Genomic DNA, 19,837 nt, shown 5'->3' with positions numbered 1-19,837 from the left:
CTTTTTTCAGATCCACTGTTCTTTAGACAGAGAGAGTGAACTACCTCAGCCTGTTACTTCTGTAATTATTTGTGACACTGAAGTGGCAAAAGCCACTTTATCTTTTAATTTTCTTTGCTTAACTCACAACAGCACAACAAAGCAGTATTCTATTGAAATGTAAAATTAAAGTGATGTCTCAGGCGACACTCACAGAAGGCACACACGTGGTGTCCTGACTCAGGCTGCCGGGACACCCAAATAACACTTGCACTTGGTCCCTGTCCAAGTGAGACAACTTGGTCTGCTCAGAAAAGACTTCTCAATGAAAATGCAAATGTGAATTTGAGCGGCAGTTCTACCACAATAACTGTGTAAAGCAGATGTAAGCCACGTAAGGTTACATGTAAACCATATAAGCCTCCTCCTCTATGTAAGGGGGAGTGGAAAAGGCTTTATCAGTCCAGCCTTCAGTAACCCCCCTCACCTTTCTTCTCAGTGATATAACTTCATCCAGAGGAAGGAGGAAAAAACATTTGTTTGAGTGAAGCAGGTTACATCATAATTACTTAAAAATTCATGCTTTCTCTTTTACAGGGAAATGTTCCTACGTAAGAACAGCCCAACACATGAAAGCTTTCCCATGGAAACAAGGTCAGAGCAGTTGGTGCAAGATTTGGAACACTCCCAACCTGTAGCAGCTTTTGCATCACTAACACACTCCTGTCACCATAAATTATGTAGGGATTGCATGAACTGAAGTCTAGAGCCCGGAGTCAATCTTCCTCTCCTACACTAAGTTACACCTGGAAGTAAAATGTCTCTCCTCTGTCTGGTACTCAAGTAGTCTCCCTCTGAGAGGCTGATAAATCGTAACAGTCATGACCCAGATAAATTGTAACCCAAGTTTTCAGTCACCCTTTTAGCTCGATGCAACTAAGTGTCTTAAAAGCTGGATGGTTCAACTTAATTGTTTTCAACACACAGAAATTCACTCTTCACTGTCGAATGGAGATCAAGTAAAAAAAACCCAAACAAAATTACATTGATAGTATTAACAGAACCATAAAACCAAAATGCTAGAGGACCAGAAGTGCATTTACCTCATGAAGTAACAGATTTTCAATCTGAATTCATTGCAGTTCTCCCCATCGGCATCTCTATAAGTAGGTCAGCTAAAGAAAGCTTTGTGTGCCTTGATTCAGCAATGATGTTTTTATTCACTGGAGATGGATACTAGACCAGCTGAATTTAAAAAAGTATCAAACTTTTCTTCTAGAGATAACCACATTATGCTTCCGATATTTCATTCACTTTCACAACATCATAGGGGACAGAGACTATTTCCTGGTTTGCACTTTTTTTCCCCTATCAAAAATGCCACTATTCTCCAATTCTGAATATTCTGCTGAAAGGTCTCTTGCCAGCTCTGGCTAGCCAAATGTGATAATACTTACGATTACTGAATTAAGAGATAAAAATGACATATAGATGTTTAGATATCACTGAAAATTTATAGTACTCAAAGGCCAACCTGCTGTGATACACTTGAAAAATTATCTTTGCCTCATATTTGCACTTATTCAAGGTTGATGTAAAGTCAGTATTCTTGTACATATCGAAAAAGCCCACAAAGACTTAATGTGAGAATAAAGAAGCTCACAAACTTCCACTTTGTAGACTGAAGAAAAATTTACCTCTAAACCTTGTTTGTCACTAATTAATTGGCACATTTTTACAAGCAGTCAGGAAAACAACCTGGTTTTGACACTGTAATGCCAATTTGCAGCACTTTGTGAAAGGATATGTGGACAGAAGCTTGCCAGCCAGCTCTGTTGAAGGCAGATACCACCGGTGCATTAAAAGGAAGGTTCTTGGCAAATGGCTGGAGCACTGGTTTCCTTTGTGATCTGCAAAGGAGAAACACTGAATTAACCCCATCATAACAGAGGGGAGCTTTTATTCTTCAAGCAGAGTCAGATAGAAAAGATCAAAAGTGGAAATGTTGGTTCGTTATCTACCAACGAGGTAGGAAAGAGCACCGGAGCACAAAAATGCCCCTTGAAGAGTAACTATTGGTAGAATGCAGTGACAGTTATTAAAACTGAGGAAAAAACCCAAACCAGTGCAGATAACAGGCCATAGCTAAAAAACCAGGGCATGGGCACCACTGTGCTAAACTTTGCACATCAAGAGGGTGGGAAGATGATTTATGTACAACTACTTCCAGTATTTATTTTGTTGCAGCTTTATAGCTTTAAGTTAGCAGTTAAGTTAATAATAAATGATCTGCTTCAAGGAATTCAATGTTAAAGGAACATCTCCCATCTGTGGCCGAGGTCGCATCTCCAGCTGCCTAACAGAGACCCTTGTGTCTTTGCAGTGTAGCCACTGAAACTACACAAAGAGTCATTCCCTGGCAGGCTGGCTGACAATCAGTCTTCCCCAACATCTGCAATGTTAGATTATTCTGTCTGTCACTTTTTTAGAAGACAGTAGATGATATGATGTACAAAACAGGAGCCACACACGGACTGTGCTTGGTAAGAGAGTGTGTATACAAGAGGAGACACTATTTCCAACAGACAACAAGTGTGAGGGCTCTGCTAATACTTTAATGAAGTTGTAGAACAAAACGTTTGATGGTGGTCTACAGAAACAGATGTGTGGGATTCACTGCAGCTGGTAGCAAGGTTTGTCCATCCATTGATTGTTCAGTCTCTCTCACCTTTAGACACTTGTTTCTCCCCACATGGCAAAAAAAAAATTAGTACTTCATTCCAATCAAAAGCTGTCCTGCATCTCAAGAGAATCTAAATGTAGCCTTGTGAATCAAAGCCCCATTTGAAAACATTTAAGCCTGCCCATGAACTCATTTGACTGCAATGTGATATATGTCATGATTAATGGTGTTATGGATCAAGGTCTTTTTTATCACTTCTTTCCCTCAGACCTGGTACATCTCATTTTAATAAGAGTAAAAAGATTACATGAGCATTAGGTCATATACTTGCCAATTATTGCATGATGATTTGGAAAACCTTTAAAAAAATGACTGGTCAAAACCACAGCTGTGTAACCACTCAAGACAAAGATCAACGCCAGAAATAACTCCTTGAATAATTCATCTAAACATTTCTCTTGGTAAAGGCCAGCATTTTAAAAACTACCATGCCCACAATTGTGTATTATCTGTATTAAGAAAATTTAATACAGTAAGCATATGATTAAAATTCTGGCTTGCATGATTCTGGGCCAAACTGAAACATGGAAAATTTTAGAGAACAGGAATGTCCTTAGACAAGAGAAAGACTGGCTAAACCAGAGAACAGCAGGACTTATATTAAAAGATTAATTTCAATAACAACAAAATAAAATATTGAAAGAGCATACCAAACATTTCAATACAAGTGTTCAAAAGCTCATCTAATGTTGCAGCCTTTCCAAGAGTGTTTGACCCCATTGTCTTTTAATCGTTGTCAAAAAATAAGACACATTTTCACCAAGTAGAAGGATGCTTCTTCAGATGCCCAGCTTTTTCACTTTATATTGTTGGTTGCATTCTTAGCTGGACTTCAATGAAAATCTGAAGAAAGTAAAAGAAATCATAATTATATGACTGTACGGAAGAATTGTCAGGATGCAATGCTTACAGTTCAACTCGTCTTTCCTATAAACTGCTTTTTCCCCACATGACACAGAGCATATGAAAGATTGCCATAAGCTTTCCCTTCATTCCAGCTTGTGTTTCTAAGCATTGTCCAATTGTTTGTCCACTAGCACAAAATAAATCCACAGAAAGGGTCATAAAACAGAAACCAGATGGTAAATGAGGGCCTGCATGTACAATGACGCACATTTTGTTCAAGTCATTCTATTTACACTTGATAAGTCACTTTTTGTTAATAACACTGCTTTTATGTTTTTAAGCATAACCATTTTTTTCCCCTGAGGTTACTGGCTTGTGATAATACTAATGGTCTTAATTGGCACAGACCACATAAAATGTTTAATGAAGTTCATAGCAAACATTAAACTAGGAGGCAATTTTTCAAAGGACCTTAAGATCAGCTTTTTAAAATAAAATAAATCTTCCCACAGTAGCTGGGCAGTCACAGAAAGCTGAACACATAAAGAAACTTCTGGATTTTATTATACTTCTACTATTCATTTAAATATCAAATATTCATTTACCTGAAGATGCACTGAATTCCCTGTTTGCAAGCTTTTGGAAGTTATTTTAAAGGTTATATTTAAAGAACAGAAGAAGTAGTGTTGCATCACTACTTGCAACAAATTGAGGAGAAACTAATCCTTTTCCACAGCCGTAAACAGAGCACGCACTTAAGAAAAAGGGGGAGGTGGGTATACAGTGGTCCTTGGCTTCAAGCCTGTGTAGCAGGTGGTGTCCTAAGGGTTGGCTCTGGGGATGGACTGGGCAGCCTCAACCCTTCATGCTAGAGCTGGACTATCACCAAACCCAAAGCTGTGTCAAGTGAACCAGAGAATGCAGAGATGCGTGGCTCTCTAACCTGCTGGTCAGGCCACATGAGCCATGGTTACCCTAGGGTCAGTCTTTCTTCCCAAGACTGTTTATGTATTTAAAGTCTAAAAAAGTAAGCAGAGCATTTGCTTGATTTACTTTCAGAGTTAGCCAGCAGCTGTGCAGTGTTTTTCAAGTTCTAAGTGCACAAGTGTGTACACTTAACTTTTGCTTGAATCCCACTTTGGGCATGTTTGTCCTTTTTGACCATCCCCCAAATCCTTCTCTAAGTGCTTAAAGAACTGGTGTGATTTTTGCAAAGTCAGCTATCTAGCTCTTCCAAATTCATCTGACTTAGGTTTCTTTCAAGAGGAGAAAAATAAAATAATTTGCCATTTCAAAATATTTTTTAGTCAGCTCTTCAAAAATTAAATGGGGAAAAGTTATGGCATTTTCTGTCTAACCCTAGAAATCGCCAAGCATGAAATGTAGGATCTGGCTTTTCAGTTTTGTTGGTATTCCCATCCTCCATAATATAAAGCATAGGAGAGTATCATCTTTGTCTTCCACTGACAGCAGTATAAAAGCAGCCATACAGTAATTAACAAATAATGCCCTGGGTAAAATTGAAGGTTTGGGGTTTTTCTTCAATTTTACAACTGCTTAAGTGGCAGACACCTAGATCCTGACATTACAGTGCTGTCCTCCCAAACAGCCTATCTGACCTCTAAAGGTCAGAGAATTATTATAATAATGATGCTTAAAGAAGAATAAAACTTTTCCACCAAGTGAAGAACTGGCTGACTGGGTCTGAGCCAAAACCTGATATCACATCTCTTGACTGCGGACTCCAAAACCCACAACCATTACATCATTATTTGTGTGATTAAGCACTGCTGTTCTGCTAAAAGAACAAAGGGCTTGTCCATGACCATGCCACAATGGTATCCAACCACACATCAGCACCCATAGGGATGGATGAGTAAAATACCACTCTAAATTTCATCTACATAAATTAAATAAACTATATTCTGTCAATGGTTCAGTGCAAGAAGGACACAAAATTTAAAATACAATAAAATCATAGCAGAGTTTTTCTACATATAAATAATTAAAAACATTTGAAAGATGTGGCTGTTATTAAAAAATTGATTGCCAGAAGTGCAGTTGGACTTCCAAATAAAGATAACTTTGAGAATCTCTGCCCCCAGCTGCTGCTTCCCAGTGTAACACTTAAGCACCTTATTGCCATCCAGCAGTTTCAGGGAATGATTGCACACTATAAAGAAACAAATAAATAAATTTTTGCTTTATAATGGAATTATAAACCTTATTGAGTTTACTGTGATTAACATAGGCTATTAAGGACACAGGAGGCACACAATCCTCCACAGTCACCCATTCGCATTTCCTTATCAGTCCACTTGGAATTACAGTCTCCCCTGCTGGAAACCCACCACATGGTGGGAAGGGGTTTCAGGGGATAATCAGGAATGGGTGAAGACTGCAACAGCAGCAATACCAAAAACATAGACCTTAGCACTCCCTCAAAGACAATAGCTTTTCCTAAGGGACCTCCTTCTTTTAGGCAATAGAAACAACTGTGATATCCCTATGAACCAAGCCATTGTATCAGGCATGTCATACTTTATTTCATGAAATATTTCTATCATGGGATGTGTACTTCCTCCTTAGGGAGAAAGCAGAAACATCTGCAGTGATATGCTCAGAGGCTAGAAGTTTGCCATGGACTGAACTACAAAACATAGAAATCCTTCCAAGTCCTGCCATCACCCTGACTGCCACATACACACAGCTGTTTTCAGCAGATGGGTTTCCTTAGTATTTTCTTGCAGTGTAATTGCATTTTGTGATCAACATTTTGGAAGTCTTGAGATGGTGCTATTGTGGACTGTCTAGATAGATTACTTAAAACAAGTATGTAGGCTGTGAGCTCTTGAGACAGTTGTGGTCAGGTGCAATCCATTAGTGTTTAGAAGAAACAGGATACCCTGCCAGCAAACTTGTAGTTATGCAAAAGCACCAAATGGTGTGAACAGGGTGGGCAGCATGAAGCGAAGTTTTAAATGCTGGCTACTGCCATTAGTAATACCAAAAGGCATCACTTCTACTGCTGGAGGCTGCCAAGGGGAGGTCCACACCTACAACCTATGGCAGTTTAAATAATGTTGAAATGTCTTGCCTGTACAAATCCCTGTGTGGGCTGTCTCTCGTGGATTTCAAGCAAGTTATATCAGTTACAGTCAGTTTTAAATAGGCTTAAATTTTATATACAGGGTAATATTTATTCAGCTAAATTAAATTCAAGCAGCTTTTTAGCCAGGCCAAAGTAAATGTACCTCTAGCATTTCCCCCATTTATTAAAAGTGGGCTACTTTCCTTCTACTTAAAGACAATAAATAGATGCACATACAAAGAGTCCCACCTTGATACAGAGGCACCTCTATGGGTCTCAGTTTATCCACAAACTTTCCAGAGGCCTGCATACAGAAGACTCATATTCTTTACAAGATTAGGACAGTCTTCGGGTTTTAAGTAAGCCAGACCTCCCCTCATCCTCCCTCCTCCAAGCCTACACAATACGTCAGTGAATGCTTGCATTAAACAGCTTCCACCTTGCTGCTGAAGGAGTGCTAGGTGTGAGCAGCTCAACAGGGAAATCCAATAAGTAGCAGTATACAGAAAAAGAAGCTGAGGAAAAAAACATGAGTCTCATGAGAAAGCTTAAGGGTACCTTCCCTTGATACAACTTTTTCCATTATTCTGTCTTAATTGTATCCAGGGCAAGCTCTTCAGGACAGAGGTCATCTGCTGCCCTGTAGATGTAGTGGAGGCTCTTTCTTCTTACTAGTCCCCACACATATTAGTGCAATTACCTAATACACTACACTAATACATACTACAATTACATAATAAGAATCCCAGCTGGGACTGCACCTTTGCCTACACAGGTGCAATCAAGACATCAGTTTGGGCTCAAATCAACACAGCTTAGGTTGCCTGCTGTGTGATTCCTGGAGTTTACTCTCTCCCAGCAGTTAAGTATTTCTTGTAGCTGGTCAGTACCAGTTTATTTATTACAGTACACACAAGTCTATTCCTAGGAAACTCTGAGCAAGTGACACGGGGTCAGGTTTCTCCAGCGTGTGACACAGGCAGAAGCCGTGCTAGGCGGGACAAGGCAGAGATGCTGGGCTGTCAGGCAGCCTAATGCCACTGCTTCTGCCCAGCCCATGACCTCAGCCATCACATGCAGCTGGCTACAGGATGGCACATCTGGTTTACCAGTGACGTTTGTTGTGTAGAGCAAGGACACAGAACAAGAGAGAGATTGCTGCAGGCAGGAGAGGAATGAAAATGAAGTATGGGAGTCTTGGGCTCATCTGACTTCCCAGTACTCATTCACCTTTGCTGCATACCTTCAGATAGTAGTTACACAATAAACCACATCAGCTGTCTGCACCCTATTGCTTTGATTCGCTCTTTTTTTGGATCAAAGGGGAACTTCAAAAGACACTGAACAACAGAGTGGGAAGTCTGTGTTTGAAAAGAGGACAGGGCAGGGGGATGGATAAGCATACGCTGCTGGTGGCTGGCTAAAGCCAATCCTTTGGCGAGACAAGCAGCAGTGCATGAGGTCAGGGTCGGTACTCAGTTTCTCTCCACTGCTGCTCCCTTCTCACTCTTGTCCTATGCTCCAGCATGGGTTCTCTGCGGGTCACAGTCCCTTCAGAGGTGCAGTTGCTCTGCCTTGAACATATCAGTGGGCCAGAGTCTCTTCAGGGAAGTACCTGCTCTGCCACAGAGCACTTCCTTGTCCTCTGACTTCATTATTCTCTCTCTTCTTCCTTCCTCCTATGCATTCCTGTGTTTCCCCCTCCTCAGAACTGTTTGCCTTTTCTTAAATAAGTTTTTACAGAGGTGCCATCAGCTTGGCTGGTGGGCTCAGCTGCATGGGGTCCCTTGCAAAGACAACTGGAAGTGGCTGTGGTTGACACAGGGCAGCCCCTGGCCCCCTCCCACAGAGGCCATGCCTGCAGACTCTCTGCTGCCAAAACCTTGCTATTTACATCCAGTATGGTCTCTAAGGAATGAACACTTGTGCCTTAACACCAAAGTATTCAAGTTACAAATTCTCAAAATATGTTTTATTATGCTTAATTTTGAGGGAAGGCTCCGCTAAGCTTAATACTGACTTTCACAAGTCACCCAATTAACATAGAAACGTATTAAAAGCCATTTCAAGCCCTAGACCTCTTCTATGGGAACAGAAGTTGAATTAATACAGCCACAGGTAAGAGACCAAGTGGATATATGCATCCACTCACATGGACTACCCAGCTGTTAGTTGAGAGCCACATGGTGTCTTGTACAAGTTCATAAATTAGCATATGGAGTACAATACATGCTGACCTAAGATAAAAGAGAAGCTTACAGAAATCATGAGGAATGCCAATGGACAGTCACACAACCAAATACTTTCAGTAATCAGGAAATCACTTGATTAAGGCTTGAGGTGCTTAGACAACATTTTGTTTAGGATTCTTTCTGTGAAATATAACCGAGATGACTTCAGAGACAATGTAACACCTCCACCACCACCACCTCAAGGTTTTCTCCCTTAAAATCCGCCTAAAATAATGGATAACTTAGTAACTGGATTTGTAAAAGCAATGAAGGTTTCATTCCCAATTGCAACACTAGCATTCTATGGAACCGGTTATCTACCATATTTTAGGTTTATCCCATCCACTTCTATATTTGTTTCCTGTATTTCCTTTGCTGGCATTTGCCTCTGTAATTTTAACTCCAGCTAATACATGGCAGTAAAATCTGGTTTGTTCCATATACTATGCTGATGACATCTTCCGCTTTCCATGGGTCAAGGTAGTACAGTTGCCCAGAATGCATCAGGTTAAAAGGGAGAGCTAAGGAAGACTTTAGATTACTTTCAAAAGAAGGAAAACTTCCAGCCATACTTCTCAGTAGATTTTTCACAAAAACTATTTCGTTATTTCCAGTAAAGTAAAATCACATTATCGATATCAGAGATTTGATTAACATATGTGACACCAGGGGATGCAGCTCTTCTGAGAATCTTTGTGCTTCAGACACATCAGATATGTCCAGCACTGAGGGAGAGGACAGCAACAGCAGTAAGAGTTTTACATACTCTAACTTGATCTTTTTTCAGAAGCCAAGCAAGACACCATCAATACCTTCTACAAGCCATCCTACTGTCTGTAGGCCTTCTGAGGAACTCTTGGCAATTACCTCTGCTATTCACAGACTTGAATAGAGCATCTTTCAAGAGTAAGTCTGCTTTTTTAGCCTAGTCAAGTCAGGGTTAAAATACATTTTATCAGCATATATTCACAACTGGTTACACTGTTACATGCCTAATGAGGCTGGTCAAGCCCAAGTAAAAACCAATTTTTTTAGTTATTTTAAAAAACATCTGGGGAGGTAATCAACCCTTCAGTTCTGAAAGACAAGCTCCCAGAATATATATTACCATATATCTGTTACAAAACATTTTAGTATTTTATTACTGCTTACCTTAGCCATCTATATTCTCTTAAGGACAAGCTAGAAAAATCACATTTATTAATTAGATTACTAAGAAAACCTAGGCCCTATCTGCCTAGACTTTCTCGTACGTTCAGCTTGAAGATCTACCACAGTGCTTGTTATATCTTATTTTTTACTAAGCCAAAATTTTTCCATAGTAGCATGGTCCCTGGATAGAGACTTCTTTCAAGCTGTTAAATATTCCAAGAGTTATGACAGTTTTAGAAGTCAGCACTGCTTTCAGTTTCACACAACTTTTCAATCAATTTTAAGTCAAAGAGGACTCACAAGAGCATGTAACTTGTATAAAAATCCAGTAAGTTGGGTATCAAGTTCTTAGCTAATGAACCCATAGCTTCTAAATCAATGTTTCACTTGGAAGAAGCTTTTTCACTCCATATCATTCTGTAATCTCCAGTTATTTCCCACTGTAGACTAACTACTCATGGAATAGTACTTTCTGGGCCCCGCACTGGGAGACAGCCACACTGCAAACGTCTGTGCCACTCTTTGTAATGATGCCGCAGGGATTGCAGACACATGGGGTGCTTTTCAAGCCCGCCAAGCCCCACAGGCTTGTGCTGGTCACCAAGACAGTAGAGATTATAGCTAAGTGTCCCAAAAAGTAACATTTTAAAACACTCCCCCTCTTCCACTGGCCATCTCTGCAGCTATGTTGTATCAAGGTAAGACAAAATTATTATCTGCAGTCACAGATACCAGTGAGGAGAATTCAACACCTCCAACTTACCTGCTATCATTTCCAGCAGAGATGATCATACTTGATTTCTCACTCTTTCTGGTTTCTGGCCTTTCCCAAACTGAGGAACTGCAGTGACTTTGCATCTACTAGAAGCACAGGTATCACCATGTGAAAAGGGGCAGTTAAGTGCATGCTCATTTTTCTTCTTCAGTCCTTTTATGCCCTGTATTCCCTCACAAATTCACAATCCATACCTACCCTAGTGTGAGGAGTGGCCTCCGTGTGTAGTGAGAGCAGTTTTGTTGCTGACTTTTCCTCCTGTGACTACAATCAAAACCTAGGTTGGCTTCAGAAATATCTCAACCACGTATTTACAGCCTGGGAAGTCCTTATCAGTGCAGTAAATTGAAGGCAGCAACTGGCAAAACAATAAAGGCAGGAAGAGGGTTTCAGAGACTTAAGTAATGGGAAACTGGATGTCTGAGATGGAGCAAGACAGAGTTAAAAGGACAGAGGGCAGGACAAAGCTTTGGCTCCTTTTGCTCATTTGGCTGTTATGGTGCATTTGTAATCGGATAATCCTTTGTTTTCCCTTTGATGAATGTAGAAAATGGTTCACACGTAACTGCTATTTCCCCACAGACCTGTTAATAGGTCCCAGACAAGGAGGGAGGCTGGACCAGTTGCTAATGGCCAGCAACCCTTCTCACTCCCTGGTGGCAGCTGCCCATTCATTGGGGAGCTGTTGCTCTTTAGGGAGAGAATGCAAATTAAAATGGTATGCAAGGAGACAGTGACAGACACTCATGGCAGTAGCCAGACCTGCTGCGTGACCCTTGGAGTTCATGCAAATTGCAGTCTCCTCCACACTCACACCAAGCAGGGATGCTTGTCCCGGGTGGTGCTATGGTTTCACAGCTGCAGAAGTCACCAGCGTCTCACGACTCACAGGCAAACAGGCCTGCAAGAAAGAGGCTGGTAGAGTAGAAACACAGCCAGGAGCTCAGGAGAGATCCAGTATCTTTCTTTTTGGAATTCTGTCAGCAGATGCTGGACATCAAAATGTATAAGCAGTTTCTCACCTCTAGTTATAATTTCTGAGATTCCCTTGGGAAGATGGGTGAAACAATGGCAGCTTCAGATTCCTAATGATGCAAAGAGAGTATTTTAAACACAGGCATACAGTGCTTCTTGGGCCAGTTCAGAGTTTTTTTAAACACTAAGCCTCCAACAGAGAAGAGCAGTAAAGAGATTATTTGCTGGTTTTATTGTGTCTGACTAGATTTTATACTTTTTTTTCAGAGGTAACAAAGCAACCATCAGTGAGCTGACAACTTTGTTTCCTCACCAAGCAATCTACTGAGAAACATACGCTGGTTAGTACAAACATGAAGACGCAGCAAACCTCTAAAACTGTTTATGATACAAGAAGTCTACAGAGTACAGGATATGAGAACAGCGTCACCACAGTTCCTATATTTCTATATCCAAGCTCTTGGAACAGAGTGAGTTTTATTAATAATCACATACCTTCCTAACAATAAGACAGCTTGCAGCCAACAAATTAAATGCCTTCTTTAAAAAGAGACTCATGTAAGAGTGTGCTATATGTGAAAATATACAGAACAGCAAGACAACTTGAAAAAGGGGAAGGAGCAGTGTAAAAAAACTCTCAAAAAAAAAAAAAAGAGGAAAAGCATCTTAGAGTTCCTGCTTTAATAAGTAATACTTCAAACAAGCAACTTTGGTCTTTATTTTGCTAAGATTATTTTGGCAGTTATATATTTATTGTATGAAAGAATATTTAAGACAGGACTGCAGCTACACAAATATCCCACTTCCACAGCCACAGAACACACTGCTACCATAGGACTTCAGAAAAACAAAGCTTATCAAAACCAGTTGGTTATGTTTGCAAAGCTCATGTCTTAAGATACAACACTGTAATTCTTTAAACCTCATGTATGCTAAAGATTCACCACTATCTGAAAAGCAACTAGAGCAGTTGCTGTAGTTGTAACAGCTGAGAATCACATACTGCACCCAGTACACTTTTGTCTCTGTAGATAAAACCCTGTCAGTTAATTGTTAGTATAACAACTTTGCAGTAGCCAGTTTGGACCATCCCAAGCAACTTGAAAGACTATTAAATTCATCCAAACCTGTTTGTTTTGTATTTATAGAGAACACCCGTAAATCTTTACTCCTTAGCATATAATTATCAAATTTCAGGACCTTACCAGAATTTCTTTATGTATCTGCTAAACCTCAACAATAGTAAAAAAAAAAAAATCCTGTGGCTATGTAGTAAAGCTAGTATCAAGTGAAAAATGTGGTCAAGTAATGACAAGAAATTAAAGGGTAAAGGGGTTGGGAAGATCTTGATTTAAAAGCTGATTTAGAGACTTAGGGACTTGTTTTTCTTCCCCAGTATTTAGCATTGAAAGACTGGCTGCTATTGCAGTCAGGTTTTCAGAACAGCTCAGTCCTTTTCTAGCTTACTTACAGGAGCAAATTATATTTCTATAAGCACTAGTATACCAGATAACCATACTCAAGTTAAATCTTACACCAATTTCTATTTCAATGTCATTAAATCAGTTCAAGAATTCAAAAAGGAGAAGGAAACACAGACACAAAGCAAATTGCAAATGGGCCTTTGCTTAAGATACATTAATCTGAAAATCACGTCTCTTATTTTAGTTCTGCAATATGAGCTGAGAACTAGATCCAAAAGAAGGATTAAGAGCCTAAATCCTGGATCCTTTTTACTCCTACAGCCTGACTCCAGGGGTATGTTTCTCAACCTGGTCTCTCACTTCTCACCTCCTCAGCCCAGAAGGTGACTGCCTAGAGCTTGTAACCTCTTTCTGCACTTTCAGTATTAAAGTCTGAATCAGTAACATCAAGAAGCTCCCTACTTAGGTCGCTCCTAAATCCTTTTGGGCTATGTACTTGCAAAAGTCCTCCGCCTTGTCTGTGTTAAGCATCCTTTAGTCACACCTAACATGTCAATCCCACACTACACAGGTGCAGTCATGATGCCCAAGTTCTTTTTCCAAGAGCTCTGAACACTCCTTAAAGCTATGAGAGATACAGGATCAACTCTTCCTGTTAATGGAAGGATTGCAGATCTCACACTGTCTTGCTGAGACTATAGAGGAGATTTACCATCCTCAGAATCTCGGTGTAATTCCATATTACAGGAAATAATGAAGTTTTTGTGGTCTGCAGAGAGCGAGCAAGCAAGAGCATGACTGTGTCATTTAAGGGGAAGAGCACTCACTCAAGAAGAGGGGAAAAAAAGTGAATCCTAGTTCCTTCCCCAATTCCTACTTTAGATAAAAATATACAGACAGTCATTAGGGCAGGGCCTGGAAACCAAGAGTTTTAGGAAGGGTGGCAGCTGTTCCAGGAAGTATGTGTTCATGAATTCAGCAAAGCAGAACATGAGTAAGCAAGCTAAAGTAGGCAAGACATCTTTAGCAGAGGAGATTATTATTAGTCTTTTAAGGAAGCTATTTCATGAACGGTGTGATAAGACTGGAATGTCATGGCTATTCTGATGTGGATGACAAAAATCACAAATATCCAGACAGTGAGTTGACTCAAGCCCTAATTCAGCAAACTTTTTCAGATGTAATTTTCCCCACTGGTAATCAATTCTGTACTTGCACAAGCTGGGGGTTTTTTTACTTCCCACTAGCAACACCAGAAATTTCCAAACAAGCTCTGGGCTCAAACAACGCGTTGATGCAAAACAAACAATTTACCAATGTGTGCCACATGAACCAGCACCAAGATTATGGATTGGGTGGACCTAAGTGAAGTATGGGTTATGAATAGAAGCCTATCTGTACTAATGCTACTTCAGATTAAGGGAATTCAATTTGTTGAGACCAGAGTTTAAGCTGGAGAAACATTACATCTTTCTAAAGAACATGACCAAGAACACAGCATTACAACAAAGAATATATGCAACCTTTGGTCACGTGTCAAAGGCAGCCTTATCAACATGTCTAGCAAGCATGCAAATACCCCCCCATACAAGCCGTGTTCAGTCTGTTTGACCATATCATGTATGGCTTACTTAAATTCTACTCTCTAAGACTGATTTCTACATTGAAAATCTTCAATCTGTTTCAGCCATGGGGAGCAAAATATGCTTCAAAAATAATGGAAAATCCTTGTTCATCTCAAAGATCCTGCTCCTGCACACACCTGCACTCCAGACCCCCTCGCACAAGCCCATCACTGCTCTGAGCAGAGCAGGTTTCCATAGAAGGGGTTGAAAAGAGAGGCAGTTTTAACAGGAGTGGAAGGAGTTATATATGGAAATGTGTTAATACATATAACACGTAATATCAATATGTGTATCTCAGCTACTGCATATTAAGCTTGGTATGACTTTTGTGCTAGTCCAAAGCAGACATATGATGCTGAATCACTAATGTTAAATTTGTGTTAATTTAAGATGATACAGTTATTTTCTCCTTGCAGGAGCTAAATATATGAAGTATCTGAACAATAATAGCTCGGGTCTCACTAATTTTGCACATATTATTATGCCTGGCAGGTTCTTGAGATGCTGAAGCCTTTTCCCCTTGCCCGAGAAACTCCAGATCGTTAGTAAAGAGCATATGCATAAATCACAGGTGGGAGAGTACTCTATAGAGAGAGTCAAACCATTTCACTTCTTTGAATGTGGTAAAGGGGAGCAGTTTTTCAGAGAAGTGAGACAGCAGATGGCCACCAAAACAACCAAAGCAGTTCTCAGGAGTAATTGTATTTTCTGCTGAGCTGTAAACATCAGTCCTGTGGGTATTTCCACACACCCACATGTTGATTCTGACCTCATACACACTTAGAGGTTAGCTGAGCTTTCTGATGGGATCTCTCATGAATTCAGCTCAGCAAATACCTATGTATTTGCAGGATTAGTCTTTGTATCTGATCTGGACTCACCAAATCTGTTTTGTTGATGTTGCTGGTGCTTGCAGCTGATATTCTTTTACATTCATTACAAGAGGAAAGCTCTCCCCCCCACCCCCTGTCACAATACCTCTATTCTGGTGGTCAGGTGGTTTTTAGATATGTTGTACCAATAAGAAAACCTATTAATGAAAAGGTACTACTGCACTGGCTATTCCCATTGAATAGAAAAAGCACAGAGAAAAGCGATGAAGAGCAAAAACCAAAAGTCCTGAGAATTTGTTGCAGGCTTTTGATTCAAACTCTTAGGTATAAAATATTCTTATTTCTCACTTGTAAGAAAGGGTCAACATGAAAACACATTTATCAACTTCAGCAGTGAAAAGTGAATATACCATAAATATGTTAACAAAAAACACTCAGAGCAAGTTGTGTAGAGTACCTGTACAAATGTATTGCAGCCAGGCCTGGACGGCTTAGGGAAAAAAGAAAACCACACAAATACCCTTACAGTATTTTTAAAAGTAGTTTCCTCTCTTTATTCAGGAACATCCTGGGAGTGGCTCCTTGGTACAATGGCATTTTCAACTAGGGAGAGGGTCTAGCACAACTGCAGCTGCTCCTCAGCTAGATGTTTTGATATAGAGCAGAAATATACCCATTCAGATGCCAGGCTGCCCTGATCATTTCCTCAGAGTAAAGGGAAAAGATTTAACAGGAACCTTATGACACTGTCAGTGACAATGGTATGCGCTGAGCTTCTGCACAAGGACAGCAATGTCCCCACTGTTACCCAATCTCCTGTACAATGTAATAAAAAGAAATCCAGGATGAGCTTTCAGTTACGTATTGGGCTTTCTAAAGACGCATCAAGGGGAAATGCAAGGGCAGAGCACTTCTCTGAACAAAAATCTGAAATTTAATTAATGTGCTTCATGCCTATGCACACCTGCCTTGACTTACGTGAACATAATAATGGGGGTGTATATTCAAAAAGCTGAGCACTGGTTTTTAGGAGACTAGGATATTATAATATAAAAGGGTGGTGGTACAGAGGTTGTGTTTTCTGCTCAAGTGCAAAACCAGTGTGTGCCCCAGTGGTGTTCCATGACTGATGCTGCAGTGACAGATGTTGCAGTTAGAATTCATGAGAAAAGCCGAAAAGTGAGGAGAGCCTGACTACTGCACTTATTTCTCAAAGTACACTGTCTGTGTTTAACAGTAAGTACTCTTACCAAAATGGGTTAGTGATAAGGATTGAATCAATTATAGTCTTGAGAATCTTGTGATGTTGATCAAGTTTTCTTCATTTTGTGTACAGAGAATTAAAAAATCTAGTAATGAGTCTTGAATTAAGTTCAGAATCAGATACAGAAATGACAGTGGGAAGCTGTAAATAAAGCAGGGATTTTTATCTTAAACTTTGCAGATCCAAGTGATGAGTTATACTCCTTGATTGTAAATTATCTTAATAACCAATAGTATAGAGGCACAAAACTGAGCTCTCCCACCACATTTCTTTGAGCCAATTCAAGTTACCACTATAAGAACATGTTTTCAGACATTATTATCTGAAGGTGAGCTCAGCAGTGCAGTTATCTGAAGTTTACTTTGTAATCATAATTTTGTCTCTTTTATATTACCCTTAATTCCCAGGGCTGCCTGAGAAGAAAATCAGCTGCAAAAGAGGCACATATAGTTGGCTCACAGTCCAGCTGGTGCAGAGCCATATGGCTTTACATCAACCTTCTGCACCAATACTGGCACAGTGGTTGTAGAGAAGCAGGGAAGAAGTTACAGCAGGTATGGACTGAGCTCACATCTATTTTCTGGTGGATTTGGGGTTTAACTTAGGTTTAAAACTTGGTCCTTCAACAGACCTGGACAGTTTGCTTAACAGAGAACACTCATTGCAAATACAAAATACAGTGTCTGGAAACAAACACACGATGGCATAGTCTTACTCAAAAACCAGAATTCCTTCTAAAAGTCTTCAATTTCTGGAAAAAAATAAATTTATTCTGAGATCAGAATAAAAAGCAACAGGAGACAAGTTATTCTCCCTGCCCCACATGGAACATGGAATGGAGATGTGGACAGGCTGGAGGGGGCCCATTGCAGCCAAGGTTCCCAGGGGACCAGGGGCTCCTGGCGCACCACCAGGTACCTCAGGACCCATAGGCCTGCTCCATTCACGGTGTTCCACGGTATCCCTATGGGAGGGCTGCGGTGTGCTGAGAGCACTTCAGTTCTTGGTTCAAAGGCAGTCTACCCTTGGAGACACAAACAGGCAGGAAGCCACACAAACTTCTGGTTTTGTGCACAATTGAAACCGATTGACATTTTCTGATAAAATTTCCAATGTCAAAGCTATGGTTAAAAAGAAAAGTAAAAGTCTTCAAGGAGAAATAATGTCTCACTTTTTTATGTGAGAAATCTTTGCAAAGTTTATTCTCCCTACCTTTAAAGGAGAGACTGCATGCAACCTGTCAGTGTTTACTCTTAGACTTTCCTCAACAGGACCCCACTGCTCTCCACTTCTGCCCCTCATTAACTTTCCCCAAAGCACCTTAGTCTTACTACATATCAAGATCCATCACTCATTCATCTGTTCCCATTCCTCCTAAGTCTTCCTCCAAAGAAACCTGATTCATCTCTATGTAAATAATTGATCAAAAGTTCCTTTTTATATATCCTATAGTCTGGTTTTAAAAGAAAACTTCAGACCGTAAGAGTCAAAAATTATCTGACAGGAACATCAATCATTCATGAAGCAAAATCACAAAACATGCAAGTACCCAAAAATAAATAATTAGGAACTTGGAGGTATTTAGAAGACTCATTCACTGTTTTTTAGGGAGGATTTTTTCAATCTTCACAATCTAATTACGCATTATTATCCCGAATGACTCAATAATATCTTTATCAGTACATCTTCAGTCTTCCTGTACTTCTCTGCTTCTACCTTTTCCTTTCAAAAAGATCTCTGCATTCACCCCCAGAAAGTAACCAGTCAGAAGAAATTTTGTTCAGATTGATCACATTGTTTTGAGGGTGTATCTCTGTCAATTCCTTACACTAGTACTTTTAAGCCAAACACTGAAATTTCTCTATACTCAAGTTGCATCACTACCTATTGACTAAGTCTACAGAGAAAGGAAAATACAGTCTTCCTAAACAGCCTCCTCACTCCATCATCTGAGTAAATAAGCAGCATAATCCCTTCCTGGCTAGCATGAGGGCAAAACACCGTACCTGCCTTATTCCCGCAAGAGCAAAAACAATGCCGTTGTTAATCACAGGTCAGAAAAATACAGGCAATCCGAGCATGAATGACTGCTTATCAATGAAGTTTCAAAAACACACCTCACCCTTTCAAGTGTTTTTATGAAAGGTCTAGGATGAAAATAGGAAAACAGTGACAGTTTAGGAAAAAAAATCAGAAACAGGGAAAATCACTTACTGTACTTAGCTCTGTAGAGGTATTCAACACAAACATCACCCTTCCTTGTCCAGCTGCCAAGTGCTAAAGCATGAAATGAGCAGCTGTTTCCTTCAAGCTGGGGCTGTGTGTCTTAACTAGTCACATGTCCCTCCTGATAAATCTCACTGCTGTGCCAGGAGGTTAGAATCTGAAGATCATTATTCCCCCTATTAGAAAATCCTTTTCATAACAGCAGTCTTGGCTAAAGCATTTGACTGGAATGCGGTGCTATGTGCTCCATAACTTCTGGTTTTCTGTTGGGTTTTTTTTCCAAATTACTAACACCAAACAGTAGATAAGCCTTAATCGACAGTAGGGGCAGCACAAGTGGAAAGTTAAACACATCTCTGCTGATCTCTTCAGGTTTTTTTCTGACTTCACACTTCGCTGTGTTTTAATATAGGAATTTAAACAGGAACAGGAAAATATAAAATACTGCTGTGCTCATAGTGTCTTTAACACCAGGCCACTCCACTGATCATGCAAAATACATGAGCAATGGCACTTTTGGGGATTAGTTGATCTTAAGTGTAACATTACAATCTTTTGTGTTTGGACAGTAGAGTGATGAGTACTTTATTAACACTGGAGATCATTTAAATTCTGGCATCTGGCATTTTTACATCATGGATCGTGGGGCTGCATTTTGCCAGACATTGTATAG

At 40.0% G+C, this 19,837-nt stretch overlaps 1 protein-coding gene across 11 annotated transcripts in view; it reads right to left on the bottom strand.

The window, feature by feature from the left end:
* RASGRP3 (RAS guanyl releasing protein 3) overlaps positions 1-19,837 on the bottom strand; it is a 56,204-nt gene that overhangs the window by 25,261 nt on the left and 11,106 nt on the right. For 2 of the 11 annotated variants that reach the window (XM_010391675.4, XM_019281310.3), the window contains exons 1-7: positions 19,153-19,254; positions 11,840-11,902; positions 11,016-11,175; positions 10,806-10,903; positions 3,373-3,565; positions 1,787-1,889; positions 1,083-1,145 (exon numbers count right to left, since the gene is read on the bottom strand). In XM_010391675.4, the coding sequence (XP_010389977.1) occupies positions 1,083-1,145; positions 1,787-1,889; positions 3,373-3,442 (236 nt within the window). In that variant the 5' untranslated portion in view covers positions 3,443-3,565; positions 10,806-10,903; positions 11,016-11,175; positions 11,840-11,902; positions 19,153-19,254. Of the gene's footprint in view, positions 1-1,082; positions 1,146-1,786; positions 1,890-3,372; positions 3,566-10,805; positions 10,904-11,015; positions 11,176-11,839; positions 11,903-19,152; positions 19,258-19,837 lie in introns of those variants that run through there. The other 9 variants (XM_010391674.4, XM_019281306.3, XM_019281308.3 and 6 more) reach the window with 8 other exon arrangements.

Source organism: Corvus cornix, chromosome 3, assembly GCF_000738735.6.
Source record: "Corvus cornix cornix isolate S_Up_H32 chromosome 3, ASM73873v5, whole genome shotgun sequence".
Lineage (NCBI taxonomy): Eukaryota > Metazoa > Chordata > Aves > Passeriformes > Corvidae > Corvus > Corvus cornix.
The sequence above is the reverse complement of the archived record's forward strand: the minus strand, read 5'-3'. Positions and strand labels throughout refer to the sequence as shown.